The sequence below is a fragment of the Caretta caretta genome, chromosome 2, assembly GCF_965140235.1.
Source record: "Caretta caretta isolate rCarCar2 chromosome 2, rCarCar1.hap1, whole genome shotgun sequence".
Lineage (NCBI taxonomy): Eukaryota > Metazoa > Chordata > Testudines > Cheloniidae > Caretta > Caretta caretta.
In genome coordinates, this window is record NC_134207.1 from 34,991,244 (window position 1) to 35,004,265 (window position 13,022).

The 13,022-nt window shown below is 39.4% G+C and overlaps 1 protein-coding gene across 11 annotated transcripts in view; it reads right to left on the reverse strand.

Moving 5' to 3' along the window:
* Positions 1-2,952: 2,952 nt before the first annotated feature.
* The window catches only part of ZFPM2 (zinc finger protein, FOG family member 2), a 507,265-nt gene continuing 497,195 nt past the window's right edge, over positions 2,953-13,022 (reverse strand). For 10 of the 11 annotated variants that reach the window (XM_048841473.2, XM_048841468.2, XM_048841465.2 and 7 more), the window contains 2 exons: positions 11,103-11,327; positions 2,953-6,429 (listed from right to left, as the gene is read on the reverse strand). In XM_048841473.2, coding sequence (XP_048697430.1) covers positions 3,938-6,429; positions 11,103-11,327 — 2,717 coding nt within the window. In that variant the 3' untranslated portion in view covers positions 2,953-3,937. The remainder of the gene's footprint in view (positions 6,430-11,102; positions 11,328-13,022) is intronic. The other variant, XM_048841469.2, reaches the window with a different exon arrangement.

A 13,022-nucleotide genomic window follows, 5' to 3' on the forward strand; every position in this document is an offset into this window, starting at 1 on the left:
TGTTTTTCCTGGGCCTAATTATTTTCTGCTGCATTTCTATCCCTTATGTGCATTCCACTCGCTCCCTCAATAACCCTAATAATTTCCTCAGGCGCTGCCTGGGATAATGGCCTCGGAACCAAACTGTTTAACTGAGGTGACCAATCACATGCTGAATTCCATGTATTTTATACTTTAGAGCAGGGATTCTCAACCTTTTTCTTTCTGAGTCCCCTCCCACCCTGCAACGTGCTATAAAAACTCCACGGCCCACCTGTGCCACAACAACTGGTTTTCTGCATATAAAAGCCAGGGCCGGCATTAGGGGGTAGTAAATAGGGCAACTGCCTGGGGCCCCATGCCACATTGGCCCCCCGCAAAGGCAAGTTGCTCAGGGTTTGGCTTTAGTCCCAGATAGTGGGGCTCAGGGCCCTGGGCTTCAGCCCCATGTGGTGGGGCTTCAGCTTCTGCCCTGGGCCCCAGCAAGTAATGCTGGCCCTGCTTGGTGGACTCCCTGAACCCTATTCATGGCCTCCCACAGTGGGACCCAGACCCCTGGTTGAGAATCATTGCTTTAGAGGAGTGCTCACTGTGGATTTCACTTTTTTTTTCTGTTGTTGAATTTTTAGACAAATAATGAACAAACATATAAAACCCCACAAATAGAAAAAAGGCCCAAACACAACAAATAAATGATTTTTAAGATCGTTTGAGCAGCTCTAGTAACACTTGAAAAAAATCCATGGGCAGAATTCACAGGTGTTATAAGTCATTAGTTGGTCAGAAAACAGGTATTGGGGGCATATTACTTTTAATTATTTGTTATTGATATTACTGTGGTGACTAGAGGCCCCAGTCAAGATCAGGGCTCAGCTGTGGTAAATGCTTTACAAGAGCTAATAAGAGACATGCCCTGCTTACAATCTTGTTTAAGGTAAGACATAACAAATGGGTATAACAATGAAATGGAAGGAATGGGAGGAGAAAAAGGAAGGTAAAGTAACTGGAACATGGGGTTACTTAGACTAGCAATGTGCACAGTTAGATGCATCAGAATGATAGATATATAATTTATGAAAAATAAATAAGAAATAAAATGAATGTTAGTGATTCTTCTTACTACCTGCCTAGGCATTGTAAAGTAGCATAATTACACCAATTTGGCATTCTGTAGGTGTAGTAAATGAATATAAGTAACATAGCAAGGGTGTGATTCTCCTCTCACTCTACCATTGTTACTTCATTGAAGTCAATGGAGTTACATCTCTGTAAAATTCGTGTAAGTGAGTGGAGAACCAGCCCCATTGCCTCTATAATCTTTGAGTAGCAAAAACGCCCAACAATTTGAACAGGAATTTTTCCTGCACACAGCCTGAAATAGCCTTAAAAAATAAAAATGCAGGTGGTTGATGGACCTTTCCAAAACCCCATCCACAGTATTAGCTGGAGCACCATTTCAGTCTTACACAAACAGGTATGGCAGCTAGGCCCCCAAAGTTGATTCCTCATTCTAACAGGACAGTCCCAAATGGACAATGCCATTAAATTCTGCCTGTTTTGGGACAGCCTACCAATCTTTACTTTGTGAGTGTATTATTTCTAAATAAAGAAAGTAAAATATAGAATCATTTATAAATTCTAGGTCACCATAGATATGTACTATGTTAATTTTTGTGAAAGGATTCACTCCAGGTTAACACATCTTCAGTTTTAAAAGTACTGTACAAATGTGTGTAATTGTTTTGCATCTTAAAAAATGTGTATGGTAGAATAAAAAGAAATGGGATATTTCAGGCTTAATATGAAAATTATTTTTATTTCAGCTGCATATGTGTAAATCTAGCGTACTACTGCTTAAGTCAACAGAGTTACTCTGAATTGACACCAGTGTAATGTGATGAGAATGTGGCCCATAAAATGCTGACTGAGGTCACCACTTCTCTTTACCTAAAACAAAAGGGTTAAGCTCCAGTAATACAATGTTTGTGCATGAAGCTGAAATGAGGAATTGTGCTGAAATTAGCATAAATACAGATTGTAAAATTCTTGAGCCTTCGTTCTGAAAATTGCATATGCTCAAGATACAGCCCAGATTGGGGCTTTGTGAGTGTGCACAAGCCAGACATGCAGGTGTGTATCAGGCATTTTATACTCATATCTCGAACATGCAAACAAATCACATCCTTTTTACAAAATTTGGACCTCATGTTGTTCAGAAACATAAAGAAATCTCAGCAATTAAAAAATAAAATGTTTTCAGGTTCTACATAGCTATTCGATGTAAATATCATTCCTTTTTGTGTTTGACAAGGTGTTTGTACTTAGCTGATAAGGGAACTAAACTAAACTAACTAAAGTTGTTTATTTGATTTGTTCATGTGAAGGTCTCACAAGTTTATAAGATTAAAAAATGCGCCAACAGTTTATTTTTTTCCACATTAAATCTGTCTGAAACAGCGGGAGGAGACGGCATGGTTGGGAACTCAGGATATTAACTCTTTCTTCAGCCCTTTGATATTTAATATCATATGTCAATTCTTGCATAGCATTTATTATTTATTAATCTAGGTTGTACATATTTTTTAAAATAAAAGATTAGCCACTATAAAGACAATTACTATTTGTTTGAAAAATACTGCTGTTTTGTTTCTTAAAGATCACTGGTGAGATTAAAAGATACAGGGCGATAGCTTCAGCTGGTGTACACCAGCGTAGTTCCATTGGCTTCAGCATATCGCCATACAGCCCTTGGTCTTCAGTGAAGTAGTCTTCCTTGATTCCAATTAAAAGAAATACCCTGCGTATAACAGGCCTTCTTCTTTTCTCCTTTTAAACTGTTTTCAGATATATTTACTTCAAGTGCAGAGTGTATGATGTCAGCCTGTCCCCAACTGCTCACTTAAATGTTTTGATATCTACACCTTTGCAAATAGAGCAAAACAAAACAAAACAAAAAAATTACTGCCAAACGTCTCCAATGATCTGGAATTTTATTCCATCCATATACATGCATAGTAACAACATCTGTTGAGAAATTATTTCTATCAGAAGTAGAACATTATCTGTGTGATCACCAGTTGCAGTATTGCTACTCTTCTATTTAAATATATCTTATATATGAATTAGATTCATACTTGCAGCATTGAGTTTAGGGTTTCATTTTAGACTGTGCCTTTCAAAAGATAAAACTGACTTGATATGACTTCATTACTTACAATACTGCTTCCAGTAATTTTGTTCATTCTTATAAAGTATTGCATTAACAGCAAAGTTTTAAAAATTGAGACAGAGATGCATCAGCGAAAGAAAATACAAGTACTATACAAGAAAAAAATTGCCATCTTCATTTAACGTACGTTTCAGATTAAGAAAGTGGACAGAAACATACTGCTACATACAAATGCAAAGCCTAGTGACTAAGGTACTGTATCTGCTAAAATATAAAGTGCAAACTGAGCCCAATAGTTCAAAAAATTGAAATTTTAAGGCGAACTTTACAGCATAGTTGAAACTTTTTTGCAAGTTATATTTTAGCAGATACATATATCTGCAACAGCATATAAGAAAAAAATCAGGATACACAAGTGCTTTTGAAGCTATTTCTAAAATGCTTTTCTGTATTGTTTGTGACTATTTTCTTTAAAATCTACTATACAGTGCAAACCATATGTGCTACACAATAACTATACAATAACATTACAAATGACTTTAATATAAAGTTTTTAAATAAAAAATAACATAACTACAGCTATGAATACTGCTGGTAAAATAAATTAATATTTTTGAAAATGGCACCAATAATACACTTTACTAATGGACTGTAATGAAATTACACCTTGAAGTCTTCAACTCAGCAATAATGAATTATCTCCTGATTGTCCAGATGTAATTCACACAGCTTTCTTTAGACTGTATGGAACAATATACTAAACACAGGTACCAAAGGTGACCAATTGTTTCATTTGACATGTTCCGCTGCATGTGACGAGCAATAAAACTTCTTGTGAGTTATAAAGTTTGAAAGATTGTTGAACTGGATGTCACACAGTCGGCAATATTTCCCACTGGTTGGGGCTTGGGTAGAACCATTCACACCTTTTGCTATACTAGACAACTGTTCCTCCGCTGTAGGAATAGCTGGAGAGACATTTTCGTTTGCAGCTAAAGGATTCTCAGAAATCCAAGAGGGAGATTTGTGCCCATCTTCATGTTGAGGATTCTGGGAAATGTTCTCTTGTTGTTGGTTTGTTGCAGGCCTTTCCTCCTGTTTTAGTCCACCATTAACTATTACCATGCCTCTGTTTTTTGGCAATAATGGAAGAGACTCTTTCTTCTGCACAGCACACCCGTTTGAAGGTATCTGGCCTTTAGGAGATTCACCTTCTGTATTTGTGCTTTGATCTAAATCAGTGTTATGAATGACGAGAGAACCAGAAATGTAATCACTTGGCTTTATGCCATAATATGGAGAAAGCTGATCTGCTCCTTTAGCTTTCTTTATTGCTCCAGGGTAAAGGCATTGTGGAAGAAACAAATGTTTGTTTTCTTCTTTTGTAGCAATAAGCTGGGCTGCTTCACTAAAGACTTTAAGTCCTTGAAGAGTTGCTAAGTGTGTAGAAAACAAGTTTCCATTGGGAGAAGACTGTTTCGAGTTTCCATTTTTCTCACATTTGATTATGCTTCTTTCATAACTGACATCAGGGCTGTTTCGTTCACTTTCTGGGTTTTGAAACACTTTGCCCTCAAGCTGTCCCATGTCATTACGCTGATGTGCAGTGACAGGGCAAAAATTTTGCTTATGGGCAAGATAGTTCTCTACCTTATTAAAACTGATCTTGCAAACTGTGCACTCATGGTAGTCCAGAAGCCTTTTTGGAGAGGTGGATGTCCTGTCTGACTGTGATAAACATTTTTTGCTGAGATCTATGGGTACATCCATCTCCAAGCAAGAAACTGTGGAGTGTGGAGTGTCACACTTTGAAACTGGAATACATTTGTTAATGGACAACGAAGTTTCTAGATGCTTTGAGACTATTCCTGGAAAGATATCACACCGAGGATGGTAACATTCTCCAAGACCTTCTGTTGATTCTTGAGTGGATGTGCAAGGGTTGCCAAGATTAGCCACTTCAAGAAACCGTTGTTGAACCAGCTGAGGCCTTTGCTCCTGCTCTGGTAGGCACATCTCATACATCTTCCTTCGTTTACGTGTGCGCATTGTTCTCTGCATAGCAGGCACTTTGCTGGAAGCAGATCTCTTCAGTGGAGGATCATGGCGTGTGGCACAATAATACTGTTTGTGGACCATGTATGTTTCATGTCTGCTGAAAGTAATATTGCAAGCTTCACATGTGGTTTTGTTGGGATCACTTTCTCCTTCTACTAAAGGAGCACTGGGGTTCTTCACATCAGCAGGTTTTCCATTCATTTTCTCATCATTGCTGGTTGCAGCTGAGAGCTTCTTAGCCTGTGCCGAAAAGTCTTTTTCATGAACCTTACTGTTTGGCCCAATCAAATCTAAGACAGTGGAGGAGTTGATGCAAGATGTCTGAAGAAGTTGGTTCTCTGCATCGGAGGTGTGAGGAGCAGTGTTCAGAATGTTTATAGAACTTTGGCCATTATTGGGACTTACAGCCTCAGGTATTTTTTCAGAAATGCTGGAAAAATCTGGTGACTTTGCCATCTGCTGCCATCGGCTGCTGCAGTAATGCTTTTTATGTACCAAGTAGTTGTCCAAATTGTTGAATGTTATGTTACACTCAAAACAAGTAGCCCCTTTTGGCATCAATGGACTGTAAATTACAGGAGGATAACTGCTACTGCCATGCCTCAGTCTTCGATGGACCAGTTCAGACATTTTGGCTAAGATCTCTGAAGCCTGGGGAACCACTGTGATGTCCTGGGGAAAAGCAAACTGAGAGAGAAAAGGTCCCATAGGGAAAGAAGGGCCAATATTAGGTTGAACTGGGGAGGAGGCAAGTCTTGGGCTAGATGGTTCAGATTTTATTTTAGTGTATGAAAAACTTTGTTTATTTGTTACAGGCTGTGTTTCTGGCCTCTGGGCCGGAAGGAAAAGTGGAGTCTTTTTTTCACATTTGTCAAGCTCAGTGTCCGAACTTGCATCCTTAGTCTGCATGGTCTTTTGGCTCTGGGGAACTTCACTTCTGTTCAGAAGGTCTGTTGCTGGCTGTAAAGCTTCTTCAGCACCACCTGGAGAGTGCTCAACGTCACTTTCTCTTTGCAGCTTGTTGCCAGAGACATGTAGCTCTTGGTGCTGCAATAACTCCCTCTGAGTTTGGAAGCCAAAATGGCAGTGATTGCATCTAAAGGCAGCTTGAGTGAGATGTGAAAACAGGTGCTGATGAAAGTTTATCACTGAGTCTGCAGTGTAGTTACAAACTGTGCATTTCAGACTAGCACCAGGTGGGAGAAATTCTTCCATTTTCACTCCTATGGAAAAGATAAATAATACACAACAAGTTAGGGTAACTGCTTTCCCCTCATGCAGTATACCATGAAAAGCAATCATATGGAGAATATAAACATCATGAGCACAACTCATTTTCCTCTGGTGAAAATGTTCTGTAAATATTCACCCATATTGGTCACTCAGGTAATGCTTAAATCAATTCAAAATCTCTTTCCAACCAATTGCTATAAGAGGTTCCCAAATTTATCAACTGTGACTACATATGCCATGAACTGGCGCATTTTCCATATTGAGTTCAGCATGGATTCAGAATTTCAGATATGAAGCAGAGAGCCCTCCAATTAATAAAGGGAAGGCCAGAGTAGGGGAAGAATAAAAATAGATCAGGCTCTCTCTAAATGGAAATGCCAAACTAACCCATTCCAGTTTTAGAAACAGCAATTTCCACTTGGAAAAAACATGTTGTTCCCCATAGATCAATAAGCATTGGGGTCCGATGTTCCACACAAGGATATTCAGTAGGAGCCACAGAGAAATCAAAAGGCTCAGGAGTATGTTCACTTTTCTCTGATCACAGGAACATATCAAGGCAATATGCTTGAGATCCAGTCCTCAAGCTCAGAGGGGGCCTATAAAAAGCACTGAATCAGAGGCAGAGTTGCAGACAGCACATTTCCAATAATCTCCATTACTGTTGGCCAGTGCCCGCTTGGCTGAGATGAACTGCCTATGTGGGAAAGAAGATCCAGGGCTCTGGAATGGGAACTCAGTGGGAGGATTGCTGAAAGGGTGAGTCCACTGTGAGGAAGGAGGAGGGCTGGACTCGGAGGAAAAAATGTCGATGAAGATAGTACTCTTTTAGCCCTACACCACTAATAGTCACATGCAGTTATTGCAGGTAAGGAGTAAGGCTACAATTTCAGAATGGAAATTTTTAGTAAATTTCGTGGCAGAGGTGCGAGAAAAAAGAGTAAGACAGAGAAAGGTCACAAAACAATGCAATTTTTGCTACATCAGCATGCACAAGAGTATGATGAGGATGTTCAAAGATCAGGTCCAGGAGAGCCGGAAGGTTGAAGAGTAACCCCACTCCACACTCATCCCCAGTGGCAGCTCATGCCCTGCAGGGCTGGGTCTGGCTCCCCACTCTGGTTGTTGCAACCTGGTCCATGAGGTTGTGGAGCCACTCACATTTGGCCCATCCATCCCTCTGTGGATGGAGAGAGAAGGGTGGATGGGACACATCACCCAGTTTGGGGGCAAGGCCACTCAGTCTGGGGGGGCCTAACCAAATATGTTTTTACAGCCATTTCATGGACTTTATTAAAATTCACAATTTCTGTGACCACCATGACAAAATCATAGCCCTACTGAGACATATTTTTCTTAGATATGAACTCACCAGAGCTCTTCCTATCAAGTACAGTGTAAGAACAGAAGCAAATTCAAACCATACCCACAATCTGTGCAGAGAATGAGAGTGTGTCTCAGGTGTACTCAAGCTATAAATGCCTATAGAGCACAACTAAGGGCAGAGTTCTGTGCTGGAAGAACAACAATGGCCTACATTGTCTAAAGAGGAGTCCAGGGCTTCTATGAGTTTAATGAAGAAACATTTGGAAGGAAAAATATCTATGTTTGAGTTAGATTTAAAACATTATATATATGTGCATGTGCACATGGTCAATTAAACTGCGTTCACAGTTTCTTCGTAACACTGGAGCAGTGCAGAGCAGTGAGCATCACAGTGAAACTAGCACAAGCTGTGAAAACTCATACTTTAAGACCCAGAGGACACTGCTTCAATCCCTAGTGCTGGTCAAAGTACCCTGTGGCCATCACATATGGGGGGTTTGTCCAGGATATGAACTGCTGTGGGCCTCATATGCTTGGGATTACCTGCCCAAGGAAGTATGTAACACACTGGTTAGTGTGTGTTCTATGCCCCCCTCTGTGCTGATCCATAGAGGATGTGGGTCTGTTATAGCACCCAGCTAGAGCACAGTTCTTTAGCACAAGCTGTAAAGACCTGTAGTTTTAGCTGTGTAGCCCCTGGTTCAGTTCATGATGTCCGCCAGCATGTCATCTGTCACACAGGCAAAAGTGGCAGCCATTAAACTTTCAAAAAGAACAGGAGTACTTGTGGCACCTTAGAGACTAACAAATTTATGCTCAAATAAATTTGTTAGTCTCTAAGGTTCCACAAGTACTCCTGTTCTTTTTGCGAATACAGACTAACATGGCTGCTACTCTGAAACCATTAAACTTTCAGAAGAAGTTCATGCAGATTTTGCAACATTATATTTAAAACGTGTTTAGAAGCAGGAATAGTATCCAATGCACTGAGATTATCCCCCACTGCTTTCACAGTGCACAATGTTACAGTATCTAATTTCTATCATACTAGAATTAGGTAGATGGCACCTTGCTTTACTGTCTGATCAATGGGGTCCTAATCCTCCAAACACATGTGAGTAACTATTACTATTACACATGTAAATAGTCCCACTGAGTTGAAAAGGAAGGTTTTGACTTTTAACAGAGACCTCAACAAATTATTCACATTGTAACACATATTTTTGCATCCTTCTATACTTATACTAATTGTTGTCAAAATGATATTTTACTATCTTAGGGTTAGACCTATAAAGGGACTTAGGTGCCTAACTGGCACTTTAGTTTCCTAGGGCCAAATTTAGATCCACAAAAACACTGCTTAGATGCTGCCTAATCATGAGCACCTACATTTCTACTGTGCATAAAATACTTAAATATGCATTGGAGCAGGGACTGAAACTTGGGTCTCCCAGGTACATGCCCTAACCACTGGCCTGTAGAGTCATTTTCTCTCTGGCCTAATGAATATTTAAGTCTTTTAATAAATAGTGGAACAGCTCCAACAGGAGGAATTGAGTGTATCCTATCATAGAATAGCTTACAACCTGACGGGTAGGGCAGTCTCTGCTCCAGAGTAGGGATTCAAATCTGGGTCTCCTTCATCTCCGGTGAGTGCCCTAACATCTTGGCGATTGGGTACAAGGGCATCTACCATCTGCTCTTCTTTTTTCTTTTTTTGCAAGAAACGGCTGACCTGGCTTCAGTGCCTACATTTTTTAACTGCTGAAGAGAGACAGGCCCCTCCCTCCAGCCCAAATTTAGGCACCTAAATCCCTTTGATGGGTGGGGCTTAGGCCCTACCCCACTCTTTGGCATTTCCTATTGGATAGTTTAGGCAGCTCCCTGCTTATTGAATCCTGTTGCTAGGTACATAACTCTCCCCATGAAATGCACAAGGAGCCCAGGCTCTGAAATCAGGGTTGTGTATTCCACTGGGCTCACGGCACCTATACATTAGGGCGGCAGTGCTGAGGCTAAGTCCCCATTGTGGATTTAGCCCTCAGGCTTGTTACATGAGTTCTCCTTCCTGTAAGTATGCATTTTCATCATTTTCTTATCCATGCACTACACATGAACTTTTCAAGTAGCAGACCATTCAGGGAAAGAGCAGAGACATATTGCACATTTTCACATTTACACTGTACTGTTAGCCTGGAAATGTAATATATTATGGTTTAACATGTATTTTTATGTAAATGATTTTCAAGGACATACACAAAGCACTACACAGAACTATAAAATACTAAACTGAAGTTGTGGGGAAAATGAAATGATATTATAATATAGTTTTTTAGAAACAGCATGTAATGATGCAGTTAAAGACAGTAATTTCAATGTATATACACATTGGGGCAGAGTTGTGCCTGCAAATTGCATACGTTCCATCAGTGGAACTCTTTGTCCTGTAATAGATCCGCAGGAGAGAGACCTTCTCCTGCAAACCTTCGGTGACATCCAGCTGCCATGGCACACTGGGCTGGAGCTGCCTCCTGTAAAAATGTAAAACGTACATAAGCCCTCCCGAGCTCCTACTTACCCAACAAGGTCCACAGAGACTTCTGAAGAGCATTTGCCTCTTCCCAGGCATACCTTAGTACATATTTCACTCTAAAGCCAAGTTAACTGCTTAGACCTGACAGCACAGCCTTTCTCATCTACAAACTTTGCATGCCTAGTGGAAACTTCAGTGTGGAATGTTCTGTGTATTTACAACTTGTGATTTTTCAATAATCTGATCAAATCAAAGCTAAATTTCAACAGAACACTCAGAGATACTCGATAATAGGTCTAAATCTATGCCAAATTTCAGCTTTCTAATGAATGGGAAGTAATATCTCCATTTTATAAACAAGGAAACTGAATTCAGAGGTTGTGATATGGTTCTAGACTATAGTGGGAGTCAGCATCAGATCTGGAATAAGAATATAGGAGTTCCTAATGCCCATCCTATACTCCAAATAACCAAACCTCTCAAGGGACAAAGCTTTACACCTTTGTTTAAATATCAGAGAGAATCTAGGCCATTAAATGACCAAGCGTTTGGTTTATGTAAATGCATAAGTAGGTCAGATAAATGCAATACTGGTAGATTAAATAAATTACAAAAATAAACAGATATATGTGAGAGGTGCATGGACTATATAATACAGTCCAGAAATGACTGATGTCTTAGTAGTATCTACTTCCAGTGCTTGATTGTACTGCTTACATTTAGAGACTCATTGAAGAAGATAAGGTTTATAGTGGTTAATGTTTAAGGAATAGCTACATCTACAGGGGGATATATTGCACTTACCACTGTGAGAATTTAGGTGCATTTCCAGAGCTCTTGCATTAGAAAAACTTTTGGTGCACTGTGGAAAGGGGCAGACACTGGATATCTGATGAGCACTATCTTCATTCTCCTCTGACAGCTGAGCTCCCTCTCTTTGCCTCCCACTGCAGTAGTACATGAGATGGGCCTGCAAATTCCGCTCACTTCGATACCAAATGCCACAGGATTTGCAAGGGAATATATCTTCTACAAGCAAATATAACCAGATGCAGGTTAGCCACAGTGTATTCGGCATCAACAAGTAACATGGCAGGCTTAAGTCCTTTAATTTTTCCATTAAAGAAACAACTTACTTAACAAAATGTTGGTAAGGCAGCCACAGGTTTCATACAATGTTATTTGCAAGGACAAGGGAAAACATTTGTTTGTTTGTTTTATAGGCCAAAATAACATAAAACACTGACCTACATTTTTAGGACACCAATTTTTTTTTAAACTAAAATAGAATTAATAGTTTGTGGCAGAAATGCAGTCTCAACTGTATTATAGCACCATGAAAATATTTAATCAGAGATGTTCTCCAGTCACGTGGACCCTGATCCTGCAAAGCCTTACAAATGTGCTTAACTTTAGGCATGTGCATAAGTTTTTGCAGAATCTGGGGTTTGGATTCTTTAAATTAAGACTGCATATCTTTCTAAAAAAATATGTTCTAGTTCAATCACAAGTTTATTGGGCTCCAGGCAGGTTTCACTGGGGAAAATTCTATTGCCTGTGATAGCCAGGAGGTCAGACTAGATGATCATAATGGTCTCTTTGTAGCCTAAAATCTAAGAATGTAGTAATTACGGTAACTGAAAAGATCGTGCTTTCTTTGTTTCTTGGATTCTTGTCATAACTAATGTTGGGAGTTAAATTTTGTAATATGCTATGACCTCTAATTGTAGGTTGATCCTTAATATTCCACTTTCTGAAACAGGACAAAAAGTTAAAATGTTGAAGTTTTCTTCTGAATGGAAATTCCAAAAAAATTTGATTCAGAAATATCAAAATGCTTCATTTAGACATTTTTGATCAAAACAAACCATCTAGACATTTCCCTATTGCCTTATGGGAGTTATAGTTAGGGTTACCAGACAGCAATTGTGACAAAACGGGACAGGAGGTGGGTGTGTGTGTGTTTGGGGTGGGGAAGGATTAATAGGCGTCAAAAAAAAAAGTCCCCCAAAATGGGACTGTCCCTTTAAAAACGGGACATCTGGTCACCCTAGTTATAGTTCCAGCTCCCATTCCCCCCTGTGGGATAGGCTCTTTGACCTGACAACATCTCCTATAATAAATGTAGAGTCATGTGATTACCATGCTGCACCATGTAAAGGAAATGCACTATGAAAGATGTCATCTACTATGGAGCCCGGCCCAAAAGAGAGAATGGGGGATGGAACTACACTGCCATTAGGCAATGCACCAGAAATAAATGCAGCTCAATTTTTTTAACTAATTTGAAACAAACATTTTAGGTCAAGTCAAATGAAATATTCTGATATTGGTTGAACTTATCTGAAACAAAATATGTCATTTACATTTTCCTGATGGAAAGTCAAAATTTTTAATTAAAATCAAAATTTTCCTGCTGAAATTTTTAATTTTGTATCAGAGGTATTAGTCTGTATCCACAAAAAAAAAACCAAGGAGTCCAGTGGCACCTTAAAAACTAATATATTTATTTGGGTATAAGCTTTTGTGGGTAAAAAACCCACTTATTCAGATGCATGGAGTGAAAATTACAGATACAGGCATAAATATATATAGGCATATGAAGAGAAAGGAGTTAACTTACAAGTGGACAACAAATGTTGAAGGCCAATTTAGGCAGGGTGGATGTAGTCCACTCTGAATAATTGATGAGAAGGTTTTTTTTTCAATTTTGTGTAATCTGCA